Here is a 26,965-nt window from a genome sequence, read left to right as displayed (position 1 = left end):
GAACAAATCACACACCAAAAAAGTTATTTTCTCTGAAATCATTGTTGGGATTTAAAAAAAAATAAATAGCCTTTGTCATCATTTTTCTTTAGTTTAGAGGTTCCTGTTAAATGTACATGCAGATGTTAATATGAAACATGCCACTGCTTGGGTATTCATTTAGCTTTGGCCTGCATCAGTCTGGCTTTCATTGTTAGAATGATATGGTCTTATGTGGAGTGGTGTAGTCAGTTTGATTCAGAAGAGAAGTTTATACAAACAGGAAGATATAGTTTTTGATCGAAATGACCAGTTCCTGTTCATTGTTGTCTCTTTACCAGTTCACATCAGTTAACTTTGTTTCATTAACAGTTTTTTTTCCTCCAGAAGTCACATGCTTATTGAAAAAAATTCTTGTGACAGACTCTTTGTGCTTTTTCGTGATGTTTTTCAGAAATCACATTCAAAAATATAAATAGTGCATGTAATGAGTTGTAGTAAATCTTATATTGTTTTGTGTATGAGTGGTGTCCTGCGTCTTATGTCTTTGTTAATGTTATTCGGATAACATTTTTGAGAAAAGTGAATGCCATTGAGAGGTAGTTAACACGTCTCTGTGGAGCTGAAAAATAGAAAACCAGACAAAAACTATGAATAACAAAAGACATTCTTGTGTGTGCATGACTTATTGCATATGGGGTATACAAATTTTTGTCGGGGATTTTTAACAAATAGTATATGTCATTGGGAAGTTAGATCACTTATAGAGCCACTGTTTAGTCATAGAAGATCAAGTAACAAAGTGGGAGAACTGTTTGGGTCAATGAGTATAGTGTTAGTGCAGTTATTTTTACCATGGCAGGGATAGGAACAGAGTTTTCTGTGTCTGAGAGGGACAAAGGCAAAGAGCTCAGAGAGATTGCATTGTAGGAAGAGAGAACTAGTCCTCTGGAGACAGGCTAGGAAGGAGGGGAAAAAAAGAGAGAAGAGAGGGAGAGACAGGAATAGAAAGAGAAAAAAGAGGAAAAGAGAAAAATTAGAGAGGGTTTGAAAAATGTGAACTGCACTTCAAGCTAGCTGAGCTAACGGTGAAGAGCAGTTGCTGCAAGCAGTAAAAGCAACCATAGGTGTAAGTGATAGCAAAGGTGTGATATCATACCATGGTAGGACAAGGTTGGAAAAGAGGAATAAGGCTAACTAAAAGGTGTGATTATCTTCAATGGTCAGGGAGAGCATGAAGATGTAGCTTTGAAAATAGGGACAACACTATCCAATTACGCTATCTCATATATAGAGATGGTAGCAGGACAGATGAGGTCGAAGTCAAGAAGTTGAGCAACAGATGTGATGCCAGACATGTCTCAAGGTCAAAGTGCTGGCTGTCAGTGGTGATCTTCCACAGACCAATGACAGTTGCTATAGCAGGTCACAAGTGCTGGCTTTCATTTCCAAGATGCTACAGGCAAGTGACGCTATCAGGAGATGTGAGCTCCAGGTGTTGGTGTTGCACCTCTGCATGCGGATGGCAGTGATGGTCGTGGGATGTTCGAAGTGTAGGGAGGAAGAAGTGGAGATCGGTATTGTGGGGATCTGAAGCTTGCATCTCCTCAAGTTGCATACTGTTGTCACAGAAGTGTTAAGAAATCGAGGATGGATGATCTCATCACAATCAGGGATAACTTAAAGAGGCTGGCTAAAAATAAGTCACAATGGCATGAGGAAACAGGGGCAAAAATCCATTGTTGTTTGGGGGTGAGGAAAGAAATGGTAACTTTAAGAGGGTGCAGGTGGTGTGTACAGAGACTTAAATACAAATACAAAACATCTTTATTACTCCTTTTCAGGGAACTGTTTTCTGCCAATGTTACTGTTACATAATACATCAGATATTACATGAAACCTCAAGTATAAAATTAAATATAAACATACGTGGAAACAAAACTGGAAAGACCTGGCATTCTGGGAACAGGAGCCAGCTGTGTGAGAACCTTGACTCAAAGATGCATCCTACCCATGATTTGGTTACATATGTGGATTGCCGCTGGAATAAAAGAGTGCAGAGATTGTGTGGTTTTGGCTTGGGAAACTCTAAACCAACTACTTCTGTCCATGCCTCTGTTGTTGAATTCCTGTCATAGTGATGAGAGTCATCAGCTAAAATTGTAGCCTGTTTGTTGTACAGAGACTTGTGATATAGTGTCTCTAAGTCATTCTGCCCCCCTCTAAATCACCCCTCCTTTTTTTTTAACCCTTTTAGCACGATAAGCCATGATTGTGGCTTTGCCAGCAGAGCACAATCGTGGCTCTGCTCTTAAAACCCGAGAAGAGTAAACTGTTAATGATTTTGGATTATTGCTGTCACCAGAGTGAAAATTTGCAATTTTCATTACTTTTATTGCAAAGTTGGAGTTTTCTCCTTTCTAAACATTTATAGGTTTCTTGGTCAAATATTTACCTGAGAGCATCAAAGTATAAACATTCACCTTCTGACTTCTTCGACATGTAAAGTTATATGCCATTGTTTTATTGCGCAGTTATATTTTTATGCCATGTTAAGATGGCTAGTGTTTTTGTTCAGTTTAGTTTAGTTTATTCCTTGTTACTCCTTTAAGGAGCATAGGGTCGCAACAACACCTCGCCATCGGACCCAGTTTTGGGCAGCCCCCTTCATTTAGGCCCATGTGGTTCCGATGTCCTTTACCTCACTTTTTACTGTTCTTGTTTTTGTTCAGTGCTTGTCCCTATTCCATTTTGTAGTGGTTAAACCTCAGCACACAGGGCCAAAAGTTTAAGTTTTCTGATCCAGAGCCAAGTTTGCCAATCAGAAGAGTAGCCAGCATATGTTTCAGCTTTCAAAAAACAAGCTCCTTAGTCCATGGTAAAAAGATCGCAACATAATGCTGTGTTGGTGGCATGCTGACGGTGCTTTGCTTCACAGTGTAACACTGTGACAGAACCAGTTGATTATACCCGAATTACTTGCAGCAGGAAAAAAAAAATCTGGAATAGCTGGCGGAGACTGCATCAGAGAAAAGGGTTTTCTTTTCTCAACCAGGGATACAGTTGCAGAAACCAACAGGGTTGATGTAGCACTATCTAATCCTCTTCGTGCATCAGGTTGCACGTAAGGCCTCAACCAGAGTCTGTCACCGATGTCGATCGGCTGAAACCCGCTCTAGGTGACCCCATGTCCAGCCCTTTCCATTCATCTTCCTTTCCACTGTTCTTCTCCAAGTTTTCTTTGGGCGGCCTCGTTTTCTTCGGCTGCCTTGGAGTCCATCGTAGGGCGACTCTGGAGAGGTCTGCTGTCTGCTGGCGGAGCACATGTTCCAATCCATCGCCAACGCCTTTGTTGAACCTGTGTGGTGATGGACATGGTTTTACTTCTTCAGTGGAGTTCTTCATTGGTGATGGTATTTGGCCAAAAGATGTTAAGTATGCGCCTGAGGCATCTGTTTTGGAAGACGTCAAGTCTGTTACTGATGGTTTTGGTCATCTTCCATGATTCTGATCTGTAAAGGAGGGTGCTGATCACATTTGACTTGAAGATTCTCGGCTTGTTCTTCTGACTGATGTTTTTTGCCTTCCATGTGCCCCTGGGTGAGTCAGGCTCAAATCTCCACCTCCACATCCCCGGCGTTTGACATTTTGGAAAGCGGTCGGGTGGCGCAACGGTTAGCGCCTGTCACCAATACAGTGAAGGTTGGCTGCCCAGAGTTCATTTCTCTTCTCGGGCACGCTGTTCTTTCTCTGCACGTGGCATCTGTTTACAGGGCTGGCTGCTTGCCGTAATATAGCCTTAGTTGCTGACACGGCGTAAAATACCAATCCCCCCACCTTGACATTTTGGACCCAAGATAGGTGAAACTGTCAACTTCCTCAATCTCTTCTCCATTTAGTTTGATGCTGTCTTGGACTCTTGCGTTCACTCTCATACTTTTCGTTTTCTTTACGCTGACCTTAAAGCCAAGGTTTCCAGCTGTTTCTGAGATGGCATTTGTTTTTTCCTGCATGTCTTGGTGGCGGTGTGACAACAGGGCAATGTCATCAGCAAAGTCCAAGTCTTCCAGGGTGTGATTGGTCTGAGGTGATGTATACCATCTTTCTGACTGCATGAAGATACAAGTCAGAAAGTGGCAGCTATGGTGTACCAGTAATTTTATTAGCCTGGTTGATGACTGGACAGCCTTGCCTTCTTTGACGAGGAGGTGACCATACCAAGCAGCGATGTTAAATGTCAGGATGCTCTCAACAAGAGATCTGTAAACAGTCTCCAGTACTCCAGAAAAAGCACAATCAAGTAAAACGGAGACAATTAAGAAAGACACTATATTTTTTAAGAGCTTTATTTCAACATTTAAATAAATGAACTTGAATTTATAGGTGCTTGAAGTCATGTTTGTAAGAATGAAAGTAAGCTAGTTGATCTCCCTAGTACAAACTCTCAGTTTTAGTGGATTTTAGCAAGTCTTAATATAGAGGTTTTACTGTTTTATTTAATATCCTTTAAATTCAGATTGTTATTGAATGGAAATAAGCAACAGGCAACAAACCGCAACCAAAACATAACTTTTCTGTGTTCTGTGTTTAAGGTTTCAGATGGATTGAATCTCTGAAGTTTCAGGATCTGGTACACAGTAAACTGAATCCACTACGATTTTGTCAACCTTTCATCTGCAAAACATTTGCCTCCCTCATGAGGTAAATCATCTAGCAGACCAAGAGTGTGCACACATTGGTTTGCAACTCCACTGTTTCTTATACATTTACAGAGTTTGTTCTATCAAACTGCTGGTAAACATAGCTGCTTGGTTCTATGTGTTTATGATACAAAACTTAAGCTTATAAAGTGATAAAGCTACTACTAGTGTTTCTGTCAAGGGTCTCTTTCATGACCCATGACATGCTTGCTTTGAAAAACACACCTTAAATTTATATGGCTTGTGCCAGCTGAGGGTGGTGCCCATCTCTCCCTTGCTGCCTTACTTTCCCCAAACCTCTTAGGAGTATGGGGCGCCAAGAGGGGAATTTTTTCTCTATAGCTATACAATGCATTTTATACTTATAGATTTCATTCTATAACTATAAAATTTATTCTATACATATATAATGAATTCTATATTTATACGATTCAGTAAGTACAGAATGCATTCTATAGCTGTACAAGTCATTCTATACTTACAGAATTGAATTGTTTAAGTATATAATACATTATATGTGTGTAGAATGCATTGTATAGCTAAAGAGAGAAAATTAGAAAAAATTCCCCCCTTGGCGTCAGGTACTTATTCCCCCCTAGGAGTCAGGTACTTATTCTGTATCAGCTGGATTGACTGGGGGAAGTGAACTGTGCTACATGGGTATTGAACTAGTGTGGCTCATAGTTTGGATGCAAGTGCTCTAACCACTTGGCTATCTGCATCCCCTTGCGAAGTAACAGTTTCCATGACAATTGATTTGGCGGTAGGATTGTTTGACTGCCCATATTTAAGTAATGGGTTCACACTTTACTGTCAAATGATGAAATTTAAATATCACAACATGAACAGTCATACTTGTGGGATTGGTTTCTATGAGTTATTTTCTTTCTGACCTTTTACTTTTTCTGAATAATATATCTTTTAAATGTCAATTACATAAAGTTACTAGTCAGATGAAAGGACTAAATTAAAAAAGAAATATTAACTAGTGTCAGTTTTTACTTCTTGGCAACCAGAAATGACAATTATCAGTAATAACTTTTCATTCTTTTTCAGGATGCACCAGCTGACATATTGTGATACTAAAATTGAAAATAACAGTCGCTACAGTTTTGGCGTAGTGGATGAAGTTTTGCCAGCCATGTATTCTTTTGATCCATATCTTCTGAAAAAGTGGGTATCAATCTTTTAAGGGTTGAAATCATGATTAATAAGGGCAGACTAGCTCACTCTAGTGATAAACATAAAACTTTAACCCTTCATTCAAAAAGGTAACACTAGGACCTTATCTTTTCTCTGCTGTCTTTACAGATGGATCTAAAGTTTTTCATGGTGGATCGTTGCTGTGGCAGATAGTAAACTCTAGATATAGGCCTTGTACCATTTTAGAAATACACTTTTGTACAAATATTTAATAAATGTTCTTTCAATTGATAGATTTATTTTCCCTGCCACCCTTTGCATTGGACGGTCAAAGGATCAGTAGATCAGTAGACTCTCCAAGTCTTTCTCTTCGTTGCACTTATTTGACAAAAGCTATCACTAGTATGAGTAGCATTAGTGTTCCTATTCTTTATTTGTTTTACTGACATGTAACACATGGCATTTTGCCATATTAAAATGTAATTCCCACAAGTCAGATAACTCCTGTAGCTTAAAAATTTCACTTTGTTGTTAATTTATCACATTGTTAAACATATCTTATACCTGTCATGGGTCACAACCCTCCATTATTTACAGTCCATTATTTAGAAGGTTCGGTGAGGGTAAAGTGTGTACTCAAAACTGCATTGTTATTTAATAGCTAGTGTCCAGTGCAGGACGGGGATGCTGGACTGGCCCAAATTAGGTATTAGACATAGTGGACAGGCTAGCACAGTGGACTTCAAAAGGTAGACAGTGTGAATATCCTTTCTGCCCAGTTTAATGGTCGACATGCAAGAAAGATTTATGGGGTGAAACTGTGCTGACCCTGAGATATCAAATGTAGAGACTTGGGTGATTTCATTGGGTGGAGGTGTATAGGGCTATGTGCAAATGTATCAGTGTAGCTGCATGTTTGTCCCATGACAATTGGTACCAAGTTTTGTGGTACCATTATCTGAATGGATAGAATGACAGTCACATATTTAAGACAAATTGGACAGTATGCATCAGGAGAATTTTTTTCATTTGCCAGAGAAATCCATGCTGGACTGTACGGTGGCTAAGAAGGATTTGCCAGGGTATTTTCTGCCTTGAGGTTGACAGGAAGTGTTCTTGTGATAGAGGTAGTGGGGAATACCTAAAAAAAATGCTGACCAGTGCATGTGTCACCTTCATGAGGTGTACAGCGCTTATCACTCACCGAAAGAGTGATGCTGGAGATTCCATTCCGAACCTGAAAACAAATGTGAAACAAACAGTGCTTCTGCAAGGCAGCATGACAGAATGAGCCATCATCGATGGACTCAGGCTGAGTGCCATTTTTTACACTTCCCTGTGAATGATTAAGAGTCCTATCAGTTAATACCTGATTTTTGTGGATTATACCAAGTGTGGCTAAGAATGATATTTGAGCAGCTGCTCAAAAAGCTGGTGCACTCAATGATGTCTGTCTACAGGTCATGCTGCTCTAAGACCTTATTCCTGAGGGTTCAGTTTCTTGTGCAGCTTGTTCTTCCAGTAAATGAGCTTTAAAACTGATTTCCATAATAAAAAAATTACATATTAATGTTCACGCCATGCAACTGCTGGCTAAGAAAGATGAGCACAGAGTGTTTGCTGCTGGTGTTGCTACTTTTGCCAATGCTTGCAAAAAATTGCAAGGAATATGCAAGGCAACACTGACATAAAGACTAGAAATGTCAATACATGTGAAGCTGGTAGAAACTGGTCTTTAGATAACTAATTGAACCAATTACTGTATTAATTACCGTGTATTTTTAAGCAGCCAGCCATGGTCAACATTTGGACAGCATCCATGTTTACTTTTCTAAAAGTAATATAAATTTTATTTTTAGGTTAAAGCTATATGCAGGAAAACATTAAAAGACAGTTACATTTTCCATGAAATATCTAGCTGATAAGATTTACACAGAATTGCAATGTCATTTAAATATTAGATTTGGCCTTAAACATTGAGTATATAGCTCTTCATTTAATGTCCCTACCTGGTGTTATCCAGTCAGGACCAAGAGTCTTATTTACATGTAATTCTTTCAGCTTATTTTACTATAGAGAGTTACCCTGATCTCAGTCACTGCTACTTTGATAAAGAATATGCTTCTAGGCTTGGCACATTATTAATAGCCTCCTTAATAAATAAGCTAGAAAAGAACTTGTTAAATGCTTCATCCCTTTCTGCATTCTAATCCATCAGAGAAACTACTTTCTTTCTTTAGAATACATGTTTATCCTTTTTCTTTCTTTCTTTTTTTTTTTTTTTTTTTTGTCGCATTTGCAAAATATGTTCAGAGTTCCTTTACTTTCATTAGCAATTTGAATTTCATTTGAATCCTTTTGGACAAAAGTTACACAAAATATATTACCACTACCACACTATGTAGAAATAAATAAACATAGCTCATGATGGTGAAAAATAGTCATGAGCTGTCTTAATTAATGGGTGCATTCATGTTGCCATCATTTTTCAAAAGAAAGGTACTGAATTATTTCCTTAGATAAATGTCTTACCTTTGTTTTTAAAAGATTAGAAAATGGTTCACCTAAAACAACCAGATTTTATATCTTATTGTTTAGGTAGTTTTGGAGTAAAAATTATTAAACATGGTGCATAAGAATTTGCAGTCTGCTATATTCAGTAGCTGAAGGTATTATGCACTAAACTGTGAATGATCTAAATATAATGTACCAAGGTTTTTCAGTGGGATTACAGGTTTTCAAAGTAAAGAATACAGGTTGGTTGTCACTAAGGGAAACTAGGAGAGTCTTGATCTATGAGGAGTCTCAATCTACTGTTTTTTTGGGTTTTTTTAATCCTTAAGGTTTCTCTTTTTTACATAAAGATTTTTTTAGCAGATTGTGTTAAGGATGGAGAGTCTGGATTTGTTCTGGGATTTTGCAGTCCTCAAGCTGTAATACTAACCATCTACAGTTCACTGCCCCTTGTCTCAGGGACTATTTACCAGTTTTTTTCTCCATTTGCTTCCAGATCTCTGAAGTGGATAAAACCGCTGTACAGAGGGCATAATGAAATTCTACATTACTTTGAGGAAACAGATAAAGAAGTAAGTGGAAAAAAATGAAGCAAAAATGCAAGTGATTTGTTCTTGACTTTCTTTTCCCAGTACTTAGATGATCGTCAGCTCTTTATTAAATCTACCAGATTTTTTGAAGCACTACCAGCCTTTTATGTAGAACTGCGTTCAAGCTTTAAAGAACTAGTGGAAATTTGCAAAATACAGCAACAAGTATCACTAAACATATTCCAATTTTTTGTGTGTTACTGTCTCAGAAAGTTTTCTTCTCAAAACCACACCTGGATATTTTTGGAAATGAGGCCGTTGGCAGGAAATGAAGAAATGTTAGATGTAAAACCACAAGGGTTAGAAGGTGAAAGCGGTTTTGGTGATAGTGATCAGGTGGTGAGAGGATGGTAAACCCCTCCAAAAAAGAAAAAAAAAAGTTTGAAGTTTGTACTTTATGGTATTCGCAGTGCAAAATAGTTCCTCTTACATCCACTTCACTTCAGCCAATTCTTAAGATATCTTTTCCTGTGGTTACTAAGTCATTTTTATGTCCTATGGCTGTCGTGAACTCCGGGGAATGAGCACGCAAAGATGGTTAGAGGTTGTGATTGCTGTTGCCTCAGGCTAATGACACTTTGGATACCTCTAGCAATTCATGCCGACATTTATGTGCATGTGCATGCACACACACTAAATTGCTAATGATTCTTCACTTGACTCCGAGCCCCCAGCACTCATCCCAATAACAAACACAAGGCAGTTTAGTGTAATAAAGAAATTAATAATATTCTAGAAGTTTAACAAATCAATTTACAAAATGATACAATGCTTAACACCCATCTAACAACACACCACTTAGCTCTTCACACAAAAAACTCTTGCGACCCGGAGGGTCCTCCAATGTTCCTGACATCTGACAATTCGTTGATATCACTCCATCAAATGGAGTGGCCTCCTTCATGAGCACTGAGACCCTGGGACTGCCGTGTGCCATCTCTCTCGTCCCTTTATGCCGGACTGCTATCTCAAGCTCTTTTTTTTTTTTTTTAGGCCCTTCGCCCCTCCTGGGGCATAGGCCATCGACGACAGCCTTAAACTGTTGTCGATGTTTTGGTAGCGAGGATTTGTTTTACGGGGTGGGGGTGCTGGCCCCACACCCAACCCTCCTTTTTGCAGCCGGGCTTGGGACCGTCCTTGGCGGAGGGCAGCCAGCTCTGTAAACAGATGCCACGTGCAGAGAAAGAACAGCATGCCCGAGACGAGAAATGAACTCAGGGCAGCCAACCTTCACTGTATTGGTGACAGGCGCTAACAGCGCTAACCGTTGCGCCACGGGCTGCTTTATCTCAAGCTTAATATTGCCTAATTAGGGACCAATGGTCAACTGCCAGCCTCAGGCCCTACTGTTTGCGACCAAACAGCTACTGGTGATGAAGCACTGTGCACTCTGTGATAGAGTGGATCTTCATGCACTTCTTCAGTCAGTTGTGCTGAGCAGTCACAATTTAAAGACAGACTCAGAGCGGAGAATCTGAACAGCCTTGAACAGATCTCTGCTACAACTTTCCTCCTCGAGAATCCAGTGTGAAGACTCCGATTCTTTGCCAGTCACGTGTTAAATTTGTATCTCCAGAGATCGTCAACTCTCACAATTGGCTGAACACACCATACGCACACTCTCTGCCATTCCATTACTAGCTGTGACCAATCACAACCTCGCTAGTACATGATGGACAGGTGATCACTGACTTCCTGTGCACCCAACCTATGAACTACAACCAATCGCGCATCAGTGCTAGTGTAAGACAACTACAACCATCCAAGTTCTTGAAGACCTTCTTTACCCTAGGTTAACTTGTGGTACCCACCATTTCTAAAAACTGGTCACATTGTTAAATTGTCACCTGCGTAACCTCCACTGACAGAGTTGAGCTGGCTATTGCCCCTCGATTACTTCACATCAATCACTCCCCCCCCCCCATCTCTTCCTGGGTACCTGAGGTTGGTGACCTAACTGACCTGTCCTAGAAGCAAGAGTGTGACATCAACACTATAGCCCTATATTATCTTAGTGGCTTTATGCTTTTAGAATATAATCTGGCACAGAGCATGATTCAAATTGAGGGCCAGATTCCATTTCAGCGAAGTCTTTGTTTTAAGTTCACCATGTTCAGAACAGAATCCGCCATGTGGACTGGATATTAACAAAAGTAACTCCAAGTTTTATAACAAGCCAAAATCTAAGTCTACATAATGGCAAAGCAGCTGGTACCATGTGCAGAGAAAGAACAGCATGACCAAGATAAGATCTAAACACAGGATCACCAAGCCTCACTGTATTGGTGCCAGACACTAACTGTTGCACCACCAGACCACCTATATAATGCCAAAAAGTTACTATCCAATTTTTATAATACAATTCTATAACTATACCTTTTATATTCTGCATTAATTACCCATTGAAATCCACAGGTCTATACATTTTCTAATGTATGTTCGTTGTACTGTGAAGAGGGTTCAAACAGTTCTGAAAATCTGGGAAACTTTTAGAAAAACACCAGACTAGACCAGGACAAGTTTTGGCATTTTATTCTATTAAGTTTGGAGACATTTAAGAATTTTGAGAGAGGGCAACACAACACAGTTTTCACTCATGCAAAATGTAAATCCCTCACCCAGAAAATGTTTTGAACAAAATTGTCTTAAGGTTGATATCATCTGGATACTGAATACTCTTTTGGCTTAAAAGAAAAGTTATACAAGTCATGCTATGTACCCTTATAACGAAAGATGTTGATATGTTTAAAAAGTATAGCATAATACCAAAGGTATAATAAAAAGATTTGGTAGCATGGGATCAAAATAAGTTACCTTTGGGCTATCATAAAGGAAGATTGATAGATGTTCATAATGTTTCATGAGACTGTTGGTAGATATTTTTGGCGTATTAATTTTATACCAGAAATTTAGGTAAGCATGTGCATACACAAGCAGTACTTTAAAGTACAAAATTTAAGAAATCTTTGTTCTCAAGAAAATGAGGACAAGATCTGATGAAAAAGTTGTGCTTTGTATCTTTAAGCTCTTTCTCATCTTTGTGTTTAAAATCACATTAGATCTTAAGACATTTAGCTATTACATTATGCTGGTCTTCCTGCTTTGAGAAAACTTGTCAATATTTTTCAATAAGCATATATATATATCCAGATATTGTCTTACAGCGGTGCATAAAGTTCATATTTCAGAAATCTGTAAGCTTTGTCTCTCATTTAAAATAATTGTACTGTTCACAGGATGTAGATGATTTTCTTCCCCAAGAAAAGACTTCCTGGATCAGATAGATGCCTTCGAGTACTGAAATAAATTTCATTAGGAAAAATATAAAATTTCAGCTCAGAGTGACCTTTATTGTTGTATTGCCTTGAATGTAGTTTTTAAAATGAATGATATTTATGCATTGGTGCAAATGATTAATGAAAAACTCTAAAAAGGGATAAGTTGTAAATGTTGTGGGCATTTTAAATGTTTATAGAAACTTGTTAAGAATTCAAAAAAATTAAATATCTGATAAATATGAGGTATCACATTGTACATTCTGATTAAAATGTTTAATGATACAACAAATCAGGTGTCATCTCTATATTTCACAAAAATTGTGCTGTCTGAATAAATTCTCTAAACACATGATTTATTGGTGTGATATTTAAAGAATCTGAGCTGTTTTAAAGACATTTGGTTTATGCATATGTCAGCTACTGATATAGGCAGACAAGTGATGATTTTTGTATTCATCAATTCTCCCCATGTTACATCCCCATTACACCAAATATTTTTGTAGGTAGAGAATTTTAAGAATAAGTATTATTGCCATGTGAAGTGCTTAAATGCATAGTTACTATTTTAAAAATTCATGTGACATGGTCAAATTTCAAACATCTGTCGCCAGAAACAAATGTTTCACAGGTAATCTTAGATTCTTGCCCATAGTCCATCAGGTTGTTTCTTGTAACAGCGAGATTTTCCATTTGGAAAAACGGTCCTCATGGGATCTGGATGTTGCTTCATTTGTTGAAGGGCTGCACGCACACTAACTTCAAAACCATTTGGTTCTTGAGCTGGTGATGTTGATAAGTGCTGAAAACATCAATGACACAAATTTTTAATTATGCTGATGTATTTTAATCATAAGGGTATACCTGAAAGTATAACTATTCCATAAACATTTTCAAATCATTTTGAAAAGTTCATGATGATTCAGGAAGCCGATTTATCCAGCCTGTTACCCTACCTAAGCTGGGTAGATTGACTAGCTGGAGATAGCACCTCAAATTCCTTTTTTTTAATGAACTCGAGAGTAGACCTATCCAACCCATTTTATCAGAGGTGTTTTTTTCTGATAACACTCTCCCATATATATATGTAATATATATGTATATGTCATATGTAAATATGACAGTGATTGTGATCGATTTAGTTCAAAGAAACTGCTGAATTCTTCTAGACCTAACAAAAAAACCCAGAAACAGATAAAATGATACATAACTGTTCAGTTCATAAAGTTGTATTTATAATCTGAAAAAGTAGATGCTATAAAAAAAATTAAACTGGTTTTGCAATTGACATTGTGTTCTTTGGTTTTATCTGCTGGTTATTTGTATTCAAAGGAAAATAATACTGGAAGCTGGTGAAGAGTGTGCATAAGTAGATTTGCGAGTTTGAAGAACAAGATGATTTGTTTGTTTGCGTTTAACACCGTGCCAGCAACTAGAGCTATATCACGGCAACAAATAAAAGCAATCTTAGCTAAACATTAAACTTAGAACTCCATCTGTGTATGCCTGTACATTACCTGTCTGTAGAAACTGTCTGGCATCATTAGTAGAGCATCAAGATCTGGCAGCTGTGAGTAAGCGAAAGGTCCTATTTCTAGTAGCCCCTTACTGTAGTTGTATACTGAATAATTCTGAAAAAAAAACATTGTTTTGACAGCAACTTCTTTGAAATTTGACCGATAACATCACCATAATTGTTACAGTGATACTTTTGCTCATCTTTCATCCATTCTTACAGATGCAGTGGAACCCAGAAAAATTTAAAATTCTTGGTGTTTGGTTTACAAATAACTTAAAAGACTGTATAAAATTAAACTACGATAGCAAAGTTGCTGAAATAAGAATGTTGTACAAAATATGGTTAAAGAGACAGTTAACTCCATTAGGGAGAGTAGCAATACTTAAGTCCTTAATTTTGTCAAAATTAGTACACCTTTGGCTACTACTACCTAACCCTCCAGACTTTATTATAAATGACATACAGAACTCTATTTTTAGGTTTGTTTGGAATGGAAAAAATGATAAAATTAATAGAAAAATATCCATGCTGGAGGCATGGGCATACCTAATGTTAAAACTTATATCAATGCGTTAAAATTATCATGGCTGCGGAAGATAAAGAAAAGCAACCACAGCTGGAAAAAAAATCTTCTGACTACACATACAATTATAGGTTATTTGGACAAACTGGGCCCTGCAGTTTGCCACTTTATAAATGCAAATAGCTTGTGGACGGATGTACAGGATATTTGGAGAGAATATAGTGTGTGAAAAACATGAAGAAATTTTTTCAGAACCTATCTTTTGTAACGATAGAATAACAATTGGGAATAAGCCAATTCTATTTAGAAGATGGGTGGAAAAAGATGTGTACTTAAACACTTGACAGATGAAAGAGGAAACTTTCTATCATATCAAGCTGTTAAATATAAATATGATGTTAACATTGACTTTGTCTCTTTTAATGGTTGCATAAAGGCCATAAAAACATACATAACCTTAAATAGAATGTTTATACACTCAGATTTATCTCCTTCTACATATGATACAAACAAAACTAAGAATAATTCGATTAATACAGAAAGGAGCAAGACTATATTATGATAAAATGATATCTAACGCGTGTATACCAAACTGTTGCTTAAAATGGGATGAAAGGATAAATAGAAATGTTGATGGGCATGTTATATTTAAAGCAATTGCTAATATAAAAGATATTAAATTAAAATGGCTTGAAATCAGAGTGCTACATAGAATTCTGGGGGCAAAAGTAATATTATTCCACATGGGACTAGAAGATGATGTCTGCAGCCTTTGCAGAGATGAAAAAGAAAATATTCAGCATATTTTCTGGAAGTGTATGTTCATATTTTTTGGAAAAACTTACAAAATTGTATATTAGACAAATGTGCAAATGCTCCTAAGATAGCTATCAGTGAACATTTGATTCTGTTTGGATGCAGTAATAACTTTGAGACAGATGTTGTACTTGATTTAATTTTATTGCTGGCAAAAGCACACATATATTCTTGTAGATTTAAAAAAGTCATCCCCCAGTTAGAACCCTTTATCCAAATATTGAAGCACAGATATTCAATTGAAAAATATAATGCATGTTAAGAATTAACCGAAGAAAAGTTTGCTAAACACTGGCTATCATATGAACAACTTGTTAATTAAACTAAATACTGACAAAAACATATATATAAAAGACTTCATGATTATCAAAAACCACGTCTTGATAGGATATACATTAATATTGTTGTGCTGTCATCCTATGACACATGGGATCGAAGGTGCCTTCCATGATGATTGCTTTTTATTGTGTGAGATTGGGGGAAAAAAACACATACTTTTCTGTTGTGTAAAATTTTACATTTGCTGGCTTCTTTGTGCAGATGGATGTATTCTTAAAATGTTTATTAAATTTATGTGTATATGTTATTTTTTATGTTGCTATATTGTAAAATATTGCATGCTTGTTATGTATACTTATATTGTTATGTATGTGCGAGAAAAAAAAAATCATATATCCCTTATGTCTCCTTGTAATCTGGATACCCTATACCTACTTGAAAATGTTTGTGAGGAGACGTTTTCCTTCCCCTATTTAACATTTATATATTTAAAGATAATATGTAGGTAAGCTATACCTTAGTTATAACTAATATCATATGTTTATAAATAAGTCAAGTGTGTGATTGAAATGTGCTGAGTGCCTGAAATATATGTTATTTATTGATGTATGTTGAAAGCTATCTGTATTTGTGTAAGCTACAACTAAATGTTAAAGACAAACCACTACAACCTATGCTGTTTCTATAATGTCATCTGGTCCTTACATAGACATATAACAAGGTGGAGGAAAGTTTTTGTGTACATTTTCAGGGATACGTGTGTTGATCTATTTATGTAAATTGATGTGTGTGGTAGTTTTTTTTATGTTTTGTATATGTATTGTTTAATAAAAATAATAATAATAAAAAAAAGCAAAGTTGCAGTGGAAAAAAAGAATGCATGGCATTCTGTAAGGTCAGCAGAAAACAAAATGCTCCCATCAAACTAACAAGGCGGTGATCCAAAAGAGAGACGAGTAGCACTGTTACTGAGACTAAACATAGGCTGCGATAGTAGACTTACAGTCAGCAGTTGCAATGACATTGGTTCCACCCAAACATTGCCTGTGACAGAGCATGGCTCACATGAAGACAATGTCCTTGTTGCAGTTTGTTGATGCCAGCAATATAAGCTGGTGAAAAATGGTTACGTGTATAACACAAATGGGTCAGAAATCAAACCATGACTGTAGCTTCCAATAAATATAAAAAAAAGGTTAAGCAAATAAAAGGACAAAAGGGAAGAGAGTTCACCCCTTAAAAGAATGTCTTGGAGATGACATAAGATTGCCTCATCCCACCAAAGAGTTATCCCAAGAAAAGTCACAAGGAGAAGATTCATGAGCACCTTTCAGATGCTGAAAATCAGAAGAATAGTGGAGAGAGGAAGAATTATGAATACAGGGGTTCCTCGACTTACGACGTTCCGTTCCTATGTCACGTAAACCGATTTTTGCTGTAAGTTGGAACATATGTACATACTGTACATAAATAACATACTAGCTTAATGGGAGGAAGAAGGTACTGGAGATACTGGGGCAGGTAAGTCTGAAGAGGCAGCTGAGGTAGAGGGTACTGTAAAGGTCTGTTTGTGGATCCTGCCGCGCAATGAATAACTTTTCTGGCATACATCATATGGTATTCGCCCACGCACCTAATTACAACACATTCAATAAAGACCTCAATATTAGCTAAAAGAATGTAAACAATACATATATATATATGAAAATGTCCTACATTTAGGTTACTACATAAATCATGAAACTCAGCTCTGTGGTGTCTCTTCTTGTTACTGTCCTCACAATAAACCAAACTGCACACAATGGTCATACCATCACTCACTGTTCACAAGTCACAGTTTCAATGTTCACTAATAATCCAAGTCTAACCCATGCTGGTGTAGACTTCTAAGGCATCTATCAAGTCTCTATAAATTGGCTAAGTCCTATCTATGTATCTAATCCTCTTTGTGCATCAGGTTTCACATAAGGCCTCAACCAGAGTCCACCACCGATGTTGATCGGCTGAAACCCGCTCTAGGTGACCCCATGGTGATGGACATGGTTTCAGTTCTATGGTGGAGTTCTTCGTTGGTGATGGTATTTGACCAAAAGATATTAAGTATGCGCCTGAGGCATCTGTTTTGGAAGACGTCAAGTCTGTTACTGATGGTTTTGGTCATCTTCCATGATTCTGATCTGTAAAGGAGGGTGCTGATCACATTTGACATGAAGATTCTCAGCTTGTTCTTCTGACTGATGTTTTTTGCCTTCCATGTGCTCCTGAGTGAGGCGAAGGTCTGGTTGGCTTTCGCCAGTCGGGCTCGAATCTTGGCTAAGTCCTGCGGACACTTTCTCTGCAAGATGGACCCTCTATTGGCCACTCGCTAGCTTGCCACCCGGGAAAGTAAAGTTTCTTTCTCTGTACCAGACTGCCTTGTTTCTTCCTTCCGGTCACCTTGCACATGTAAAAAGGGTCTAAAGACATTACTAAAGGGGCGTTGGTCGCCTTAGGTGATTCCCGGATATAGCTGGTCAATAAGGGGTAGTACTGTTATACAATTATCTCACCTGGCCGTACGTTAATCGCGGCCGCTTACGTTAGATGTTTTCGCTGTCTCCGACTGAAGCACCAGTGCTGAATAGGGTAGCTAGACGACTGTTGCGACAGTCAGGGCCGACGTGGTGCCAGCTTGCCCAGATCGCGGTTGATTTTCCCTACACTATTACTCTAATCAAAACTTCTTTAAAAGTAGAAAATACGTTTTCTGCAGGTACAGGATCTCTTGCAGGCCTCTCCATCTTCTTGAAATACTGCTTTAGTCCAGTTAGTCTGGAAGGAGACCATCTTCTTCTCCTCCAAGATCTCCTGGTAACACCACAGGCAATCCATAACCCCTCTGGCAACCTTAGTGTACCTGTCCATGTTGGGATCCTCAGCCTCAAACCTTGACGACCCTTCTTCTATCAGGGCAAAACCTGCTGCCAAGCCCTGCCTTGTAAATCTCTTGGGCTCTAGGGTTGGTGTGTCTTCCTCGTCCTCTATCATCTACTTCTCCAGTTGGATAAGGTCCTTAGCAGATAACTCCTCTCCATGAGATGCCAGTAGCTCTGTGACATCATTAGCCTCCACCTCCAAATTAATTTCCTTATTCAGGGCAACAACTTTCTCGATAACATTATCAACTGTCTCTGTAAACCCTTGGAAATCATTCACAAACTGGGGACACAGTTTTTTTCAAAGACCATTCATGTTTGTCTGCTTAACCTCACCCCGGGAATCAGCAATGTTCTTCACAGCATCAAGGATGTTGTATGATTTCCAAAAGTCCATCAGAGTCAAGTCCTTGTTCCTCTCAGTTGCCGCTAAAGCCAAAGGAATTGTCTTTCGGAGGCCTTGAATGTAGCAATGACTCCTTGGTCCATAGGCTGTAAGAGGACAGTGGTATATACAGAAGGTACGAGTACGACATCTTTAATGCCAATGACTCCTATAGTCATTTTGACATGGGGGATATATACATAGTGATAACACAATGCAGCATAGAAGGAAAATAATTTACAATATCATCTGTACTAACTTGTTCGGACCCTTTCCTTGCATTAAGGTCTCCACACGAAATTAAGTAGAATTCATCTTTATCTATATACTGCAATAGACTTTCCTCTAATAGATGAATGCCATCTTTTATATCTAACGAATTGTAAAAAGGGCTGCCTTCTGGCACCACATAGCATTATTACAGGGCTTCTGCTAAGGCTAAATTCTTTGGGGTCCCAGGGACCCCTTCTTCAGATTTCTAAGGGGTCCCAGGCTAACTTTAAGGGGTCCCTTTACTAAGTTGAAAAAAAACCCCAACAAATCAACTACTTTGTTCAACTGCCTTTCAGGCACACAAAGCACTGTAAAGTCTAGTCAGAAACGGAGAGATTTCTGTGCCATGAAGAGTGTGCAAGCATCTGTGATGAGCTTATGCTCACTGTACTTGGGGTGCTCACTTTCTTTCCTGTTCTGAGACGATGATTTCAACCACGCTGTCAACGACATCTTGGGAATAGGTTAGAACTCTTCCCGGTAAGGGAAAAAAAAAAAAAAACTGAGTGCAAGGGAAGTAACTCTCACCTTGTAGCAGACGACAATAGATTGGGCTACGATGTAAGACACTACACTTACCCAATTTTGTATCTGTTCTTCGCTCAAATTTGAAGGGGTCCCCTGGGACCCCATTGACGAAAATTGAAGGGGTCCTCCGAACTTTTAATGCGTACTGTACGCAATTTTTTGCTTAAGCAGAAGCCCTGCCGGCATTATATCAAGATAACATCTTTGTCAGAGTTCATTAATTCTTTATCAATTTTCAACGTGACTATGTTGGCTGAATCAAATCTTGCTTCCTTTATATAGTGTCACCAACAGCATTTTCCCGTAAGATTTAACCCCACCTGAACATCGGCCCTGCTTAGACAATTTTTCTTGCAGGGGCATAAATCTTAATATATTCTGGCAGGATGTTAGGATCCTAACTCAGTATCTATACTTCTCTCCGTGTGCGTCTCTCGTAGACAAATAAAGTCAAATGACGTGATATAATCTACAAACAAGTTATCTCCTCTACATTATAGTTAACAAAAGTCAAACGCCTTGCCTGACGGCCAGTTTTTTTCCTATTTCCACTTGGGCTGTGATGTTGTTGCACTATCTGAGGTGTTCTTGTCACTTATATAACTGTCCAGAAAGCCTTGTTTCTTCCCCTTTTCGCTTGCTCCTCCTTTCTTGTTCTTGCGCAGTTTGGGTGTACATGTATTGTAATCTCTCATCAGCTGCTGTGTCCCTTTGGCCTTTTCAGCATATCCAGCGGCCGTGCTCCTTGTCTCTACCCGACTAGTCTGCACGGGTACCCCGTGCGTGGTTTCTGGGTCGCGGCTAGTCGGGGACATCGATGCGGGGCGTGGGGATGATACTCGCACATTGCTGTCAGGTGAACACTCGCTGACATCGGCTGTCTGGCTGTTGTTGGCTTCTGTTACACTGGTGTATGTCGGTGTGTCCTTCCCCTTTGTATTGTCGCCGGTAGATGTATTGGTAATGCTGGATTCAGAAGGGCATTTAGTAGGCAAGATAGCAGTCGGAATCATCTGCAGGTTGTTGCTAATGTTGCCTAAAGCGTGTATTATTGTGGTCGGTGTGCACTGAATTCTCTTGGAATGTCGGTTTTCCACTGTTGCCCCTCTGCAAGTAGCAGCGTTCGTGTCAATTTGCTCCCCATGCTTATCAGCCTGTAATCTGTTGGTATCTTCTTTCTCATCATCTGATTGCAGAGGTAGATAGCGGTTCCGCAGAGGACTCCGTTGTTCCGCTGCGCTGTTATTAGCGTGTATTCATCAGTCTGTTGCTGTAGGGTTGTCTGGGGCTGAGAGGGGGAGCTGTCCGCGTTGGTTCGGGGATTCTCCCTCTCTTCCTGTTGTCTGTTCATATTTTGGTGTAAGGATCCTTCAACAACGAGCCGGTCTCCTCTGTAGAACGCACGCAGTTTATCAATGGCCGATTTGAAAAGTCTCAGTTCGTCTATGTGGTGTTTAATGTTTTCCTCTTGTTTGTTAAGTAATGTCTGGATATCAGTTAAGACTTTACTCTCGTTGGAGCGGGCCATAGCGTCCAATGGAGGTACACACAAGGCTACCGCCGTGCTGTTCACGCTCCGTTGAACACTGTGGTCACCGGGCTTCTTTCGTAATTTTTAAAAATTCAAATATTTTGACTGAATATTCGCATAAAATTTACTTTTCTATGCAGCCTGTAATTGAGAGATCAGTATATTTTTTGCACAATACACCACAAAGATGAAGAACTTCTGTAAAACTAGGCAAAATGCACCTTGTATTGAAGAGCGTGGGGAAAAAAAGCGTCCGCACAGCACGTGAACACAGTTCATCCCCGGTATATACAGAAGATATATACAGAGAGACTTTGACTCGCTAATACCCAACTTCAATGAAGTCAGGTATTTTGGGCAAACAGAAAGTTAAGAAAAATGTATTTGTCGAGATAGATTTCTTGTCCTTCTTAACGATGACTCTCTGCACCGCTGCGACCACCTGGGGTGCCAATTCTGATTTGATATCTAGTTCTGACATCCCTGCAAGGTCAGGGCAACGAATGACCCCCTTGAAGAGTTGAGGAATTGGTGAGCAGTTACCTGTATGTGTCGATCAACGAACTGTTTTCCTTCCCATTGGCGCAGGGCTTCAGACGCTTTCTGACTTGCGCACTGGACGAGTAACTATCCAGAGTGCAGACATTTTACAGCAGAAAAGTTTGGGGAGAGGGACGAGAGCGGCTGGACCGGCTTCGCGCCCTCCACTACAAGAAAACGGGGCCAGGGCCCCTCAACATTCCTTATCTAAAGATTCCTACTCTCTGGTGCGTTTTCCTCTGGTGATAGGACTTGCAAAAGCTATAGCCCCATGACCATAACGCTGACAGCTGAAGCAGCGCAACGGTGAAGGTATATATGTATATACAGAGAGACTTTGACCCACAAATACCCAACCTCAATGAATATTTGGGCAGACAGAAAGTTATGAAGAGTGTATTAGTAGGAGTAGATTTTCCGTCCTTCTTTACAATAACTCTCTGCACTGCTGTGACCCCCTTGGATGCCAGTTCTGATTTGATTGACCATCCGATTGGTTGGTGTGGGCCACAGAGAAAAATGATATCAAAAGAAAGGCATGATGGGAAAACAAACAGAAAAAAGACCATTGTAGACAGAAGACAGGAAGGAAAAATCTTCAGTATGACAGGGATATGTTTGATTAGAAGAAGAATATAGATGATAGGGCCAGATAAGGGAGAAAAAGTAAAAGCATAAGAGAAAGGGGTGGGTCAGCTTAGTTGCTTTAGCTGGGTGTTCACCCCCAGCAAGAAAAGCTGTGCCCAAAAGGGACTCCCATTACAGTGAAGGCTTCTCATTTTAAAATCACAGCTGTTTATAAGGGGGAGTTAAAGGTAGAAGAACAAGAGTAGTTTTATAACTCCCAAGCCCATGACAGTAAAGATGTAAAGAAAAGCTTGGGAAACGAAGCAGTCAAATAATAAATACATGTGCAGGACGTCAAGCTTTGAAACTATCAAATTACCCAATATCATTTTTTAACAGTCTCTTGGAAATACAAAAAAGAACTTCATCTAATTCTCTGTATACACAAAATAAATTTGGTAAATCTTATATTCAAAAAAGAACTGCTTACATCAGAATTACCACTGAAGACTCGAGTACTGCGCAAAGGTTCATCTGGCCCATGGTCCGGAAAGGAAGCATTATAAATGGCTCCTGTCTGAACGTCCACAGCTGTTTTAATTTAAAATGTTTAAATTTGACATAAGTTTTCTGAGATTGTGATAAGTCCTGAAGTACTGCAAAGTGAAATTTATGCATTACTTTCCAATCTCACTGAGCATGACAACTAACAGAAGACAACATCCACATGACAAATCACATGCGATTTACCCAGTAACTCATATCCATTAAATAAAGTCAGTTTCTCATTTAGTCAATGAATTTTATTTTAGGAAAGTTGGCTCTGTTATAAAGTACTGATGTACAGTGTGAAGAACTATGAACCTCCTTTTATGTTTATAAAAATCATAGAATTATATATTACAGAACTACATAGTGTCAAGTTCCTGGGTGACTTTCAGATTTCAAATGAGCTACAGTAATGTTATATAATATAGTATTTAACCCACTCATTGTTCTAAACATTAAGTATTTTTATTTATATAATTATCAATGCCTCTCTAATATTATCTAAAATAAACTTTTAAAATGACTTTAGAAGTTATTTTGTACAATGATCATTACTGAAGTAAAAATAAATGTAAAAAATAAGTAAAACACTTATGATCAGACAATTTTGCATAAGACAGCCTAAGAATCTGAAATAGTAAAGCATAAAGCTTAGTACCATGGTACTGAAACACTTTAGTGAAACACTTTAGGACCAAAAGGTTTCATCTAAATCAATTTTAAAAGCTGATGCATTTTCCTTCCTGCTAGTCAAAGATATTAGATTTATGAAAACCTGTTGCTTCTGAGGTTTCATAGTTATCCTAGTCAATGCTTTTATTTATAAGAAAATAAGTGTCATGCCAGTGTAATTTTGATCTGTTTATTAATATGAGGAACTAGTTAAATAATTGTTTACAAAATTTAAAAAGCAAAGTCTTACCAACACCATATATGACAGGGAAAGGAACACCATTTTTGTAAGTTGTGTTTACATCTGAAAATGTTTAAAAATAAGGATTAGTACTGCCGCAAAGCACTCATATTAAGTGAATTAAACATATTCTTTAATAAAGTTTATGCACATACAGTATACCTATTAGATAAATTTGGACAAATATGTGTTCAGCCACATAAATATATGTAAATACATACACAGACAGCTAAATATGTGCATATCTGCTCACCATACAATAATTATGCACATTAATACAGCAATTTATACAAGTGCTATGATGCTAGAAATGCAGTTTTCTTTGTAATTTGTAGAAATAAGATTTTCATGGATCAAAGCACCTTCTTTGTGCATTATTAATTTACTGCTAGCATACAGAGTTATAAAAACAAAGTATTGTGTCAAGCCATATTAAACCTTATATTCACGTAGCCAGACTAGGTGTGTCCCCATATGTGATTTAAGAAAAAATGGTGTATGCTTCCAACAACAAATTATTTCCAGCTGTATTTTATTGGGTATGTTAGCTACTGAGCTGCACACTACTGGAGGAACATCTCAGGAAAAACAAGTCTCCTTCACACATCATATTAATGCAACTTTCATTTTACCAATGGGTATCACATAATTTTTTCATCTTAAGAGCACAGGGAAATAGTTTTGTAGTGCAAATTCCATCATGCTATTATGTAAAAATAATAGCACCAGTTGCTGGTGAATAAGTTTTATGCATCACTTCTCATGGCATTTTTTTTTTTTTTTTTTTTCAAAATAAACGAGTATTTTAATTGATGTTGATGGCAACGTGAGTGAGTGGATGAGCCATTTCTGTTTTAGTTTTTAGTTTATTCCTCATTACTCCTCGTGGAGCATAGGGCTGCAACAACACCTCGCCAGTGAACCCGGTTTTGGACAGCTCCCTTCAGTTGGGCTGTAACGATTCGCGACTCATGCGAGTGTTTTTTTTTTCTTTGTTTTAGTTGGGTACTGTCTGTGATACAAAGACGCGCGAATGCTGACGCAATTTTCGCGCGGATTTTTTTTTTCTTCGTCATCTAATGGGGGTTCTGACGTATGATGAATGGAAGCATGTTGACAGAAAGATCTAGATGCCAGCTCAGCGTTTTCCACAAGAAAGATCGAGATGCAAGCTCAGCATTTTTGGGGAGAAACTTCTGGGGAGTGACATCAGCGTCTTAGTCTTTCGCATGTGGCTCTTGTGGAGTAAAGTTGTCTGAGGTCGGCTCAAAGCTAAGTTCTTCACTGCAACCCTGCCTGAGAAGTGTCTCGACTTCAGCAATTGACTTCAGAGATGCCTTGACCCGTTCTGTAACAGAGCGTATATTGCTTCAGTACCAACAGCTGTTTGATGAAACCAGTAAAAGCTGAATATGGTGAATGAGCGTCGGTCCCTGAGAGGTGCTGAAGTCGAGTCAACACCCAGATCTAAAGGGATGGAAATAAGAGCTTTTCGCTAAGGACTTTCGGAGGGAGAGGACACAAAAGTAATTTGACAATGCTCCCCAGATACGGGAAATGGTCTGTTTCCAGGATGTTCTCTCCTTGAAGTTGGATTGGGAGTTCCTGCTTGTTGTTGATTCTCATCACTTTGGTCTTCTTTCTGTTGACCTTTAAGTCAGTCTTCTCCACATCCTCTGCTAACTTACTCAGTTTGATTTGTGCATGTTGTTGCCGATGAGATAGAAGACTGATGTCATCTTCGAAGTCCAGATCCTCTAGCCGTTTGGTGAAGGTCCATTGGATACCAGTGTAGTTGTCTTGGGTCGTCTAGTGCAGTCCAGTCTATGGACATCAGGAAGATTTTTGGTGATAATATGCAACCCTGTCTTACGTCAGTATGCATTAAGAAAGGTTTAATGAGTTTACCATTGTGGCAGGACTAGTCTTCATACAACTCCCGGATAATGTTAATGAGCTTAGGTGCAATACCAAAGTAGATCATCAGCCTCCAGATGACGTCCCTGTCCACAAAGGCCTTCTCAAAGTCTTCAAAGTTATATTAAGGGAAGATTGCCACTCGATAGACTGCTCAATGATGATATGGAGGGTGGCAAGTCAGTCCATGACCTATCCTGGCATGTTAGGAATGGGGGTTGTCACCCATGTCTGTTGGGAGGCAGGGATTGTTAGTCGCAATGCATGGAAATGAGTAAGTTATAAGAAAGCGTGCATGAGTGAACGCAAGGTTCAGTGAGCCCCTGCAGTTGGGGGAAAACGCCAGTCGTCGAAGAAAAGAGACATTGTAGCGAATTTCTGTGTGAAAGAGACTGGGGAATCAGAATAATTTTTTGCCTAGTCAAGGAATTACCTAGGGGGAAAGAAAGACGAGTATATATCGTCCCCAGCCAGGTGTATCTGCCATGTCGACACCTGCTGTTCAGAAGTACAGAAATATGTTGTCGCCAGCCAGGTGTATCTGCCTTGTCAGCATCTGCTGCTCTGTAACATTGGAGCATGAACTAATATCCATGTACACGTCCTTGATTTGAGTGTATCGTCATCAGCCAGGAGTGTCTGCCTAGTCAGCACCTGCTGTTCTGAAGTTTGGAAGTGTATCGTCGTCAGCCAGGTGTGTCTGCCTAGTCAACACTCCCTGCTCTGGGGTACAGACACTGTTTCGTCGTCAGCCTGGCCTGTTGGTCAGCGGCCCCAGATTATAGCATTCAAGGGAGATTATTCAGGGGAGTGTGTGTAAGTGTGATTGTTCCTGGACTTCACCGAAAGTAAGGGAGGGGGGGATTGGTGTTTTACGCCGTGCCAGCAACTGAGGCTATATTACGGCAAGGCAGCCAGCCCTGTAAACAGATGCCACGTGCAGAGAAAGAACAGCGTGCCCGAGACGAGAAATGAACTCTGGGCAGCCAACCTTCACTGTATTGGTGACAGGCGCTAACCGTTGCGCCACCGGACCGCTCCCGAAAGTAAGGGAGAATTTTGGACAGTCTGTATGCATTGAGATACCGATCTCCAGTCACGGTTCCTATTTGAGAAACCGTTATCGTTTACAAAATTGAAGACATTTGGAACTACTGAAGTAACTTTTCTTTATAGAGATTGGATGACTGGAAGGTTGAGAGCCAGTCGCTTATGACAATGACGTGCTATTTATGGTTTGTAGTCATTTACATGTATTGGTTTGACTTAGGTGAAATTTACAGCCCTAGTAGTGGATCGAAACTTCCGGGCAGTTCTAAACGTCTGGGTATAGTCTGCGTGGGCATTTAAGTGACGCCTTGTAAAGTAAATCGACGAAAAGTGAGACTTGACAAGGTGTATAATAACTCCTTAATAAAACCAGATACCGTGACGTACAAGAAAACACGCGGTTAGAGTTAACAAGTGAAATAATAAAAGTAAAAAAAAGTGATAGTAAATCGGCGAAGA

At 39.0% G+C, this 26,965-nt stretch overlaps 2 protein-coding genes across 6 annotated transcripts in view; one reads left to right on the top strand and one right to left on the bottom strand.

The window, feature by feature from the left end:
* The window catches only part of LOC112575177 (RNA polymerase I-specific transcription initiation factor RRN3-like), a 45,656-nt gene extending 33,355 nt beyond the window's left edge, over positions 1–12,301 (top strand). The window contains exons 13-16 of the mRNA XM_025256848.1: positions 4,572–4,680; positions 5,736–5,852; positions 8,833–8,908; positions 12,163–12,301. Coding sequence (XP_025112633.1) covers positions 4,572–4,680; positions 5,736–5,852; positions 8,833–8,908; positions 12,163–12,210 — 350 coding nt within the window. The 3' untranslated portion in view covers positions 12,211–12,301. The remainder of the gene's footprint in view (positions 1–4,571; positions 4,681–5,735; positions 5,853–8,832; positions 8,909–12,162) is intronic.
* LOC112575188 (protein N-terminal asparagine amidohydrolase-like) overlaps positions 12,256–26,965 on the bottom strand; it is a 45,860-nt gene continuing 31,150 nt past the window's right edge. For 3 of the 5 annotated variants that reach the window (XM_025256857.1, XM_025256876.1, XM_025256865.1), the window contains exons 8-11: positions 23,549–23,602; positions 22,568–22,668; positions 13,719–13,832; positions 12,256–13,003 (exon numbers count right to left, since the gene is read on the bottom strand). In XM_025256857.1, the coding sequence (XP_025112642.1) occupies positions 12,839–13,003; positions 13,719–13,832; positions 22,568–22,668; positions 23,549–23,602 (434 nt within the window). In that variant the 3' untranslated portion in view covers positions 12,256–12,838. Of the gene's footprint in view, positions 13,004–13,718; positions 13,833–16,341; positions 16,451–17,522; positions 18,746–22,567; positions 22,669–23,548; positions 23,603–26,965 lie in introns of those variants that run through there. The other 2 variants (XR_003101583.1, XM_025256884.1) reach the window with 2 other exon arrangements.

Source organism: Pomacea canaliculata, linkage group LG1 (genome assembly GCF_003073045.1).
Source record: "Pomacea canaliculata isolate SZHN2017 linkage group LG1, ASM307304v1, whole genome shotgun sequence".
Taxonomy (NCBI): domain Eukaryota; kingdom Metazoa; phylum Mollusca; class Gastropoda; order Architaenioglossa; family Ampullariidae; genus Pomacea; species Pomacea canaliculata.
The sequence above is the reverse complement of the archived record's forward strand: the minus strand, read 5'-3'. Positions and strand labels throughout refer to the sequence as shown.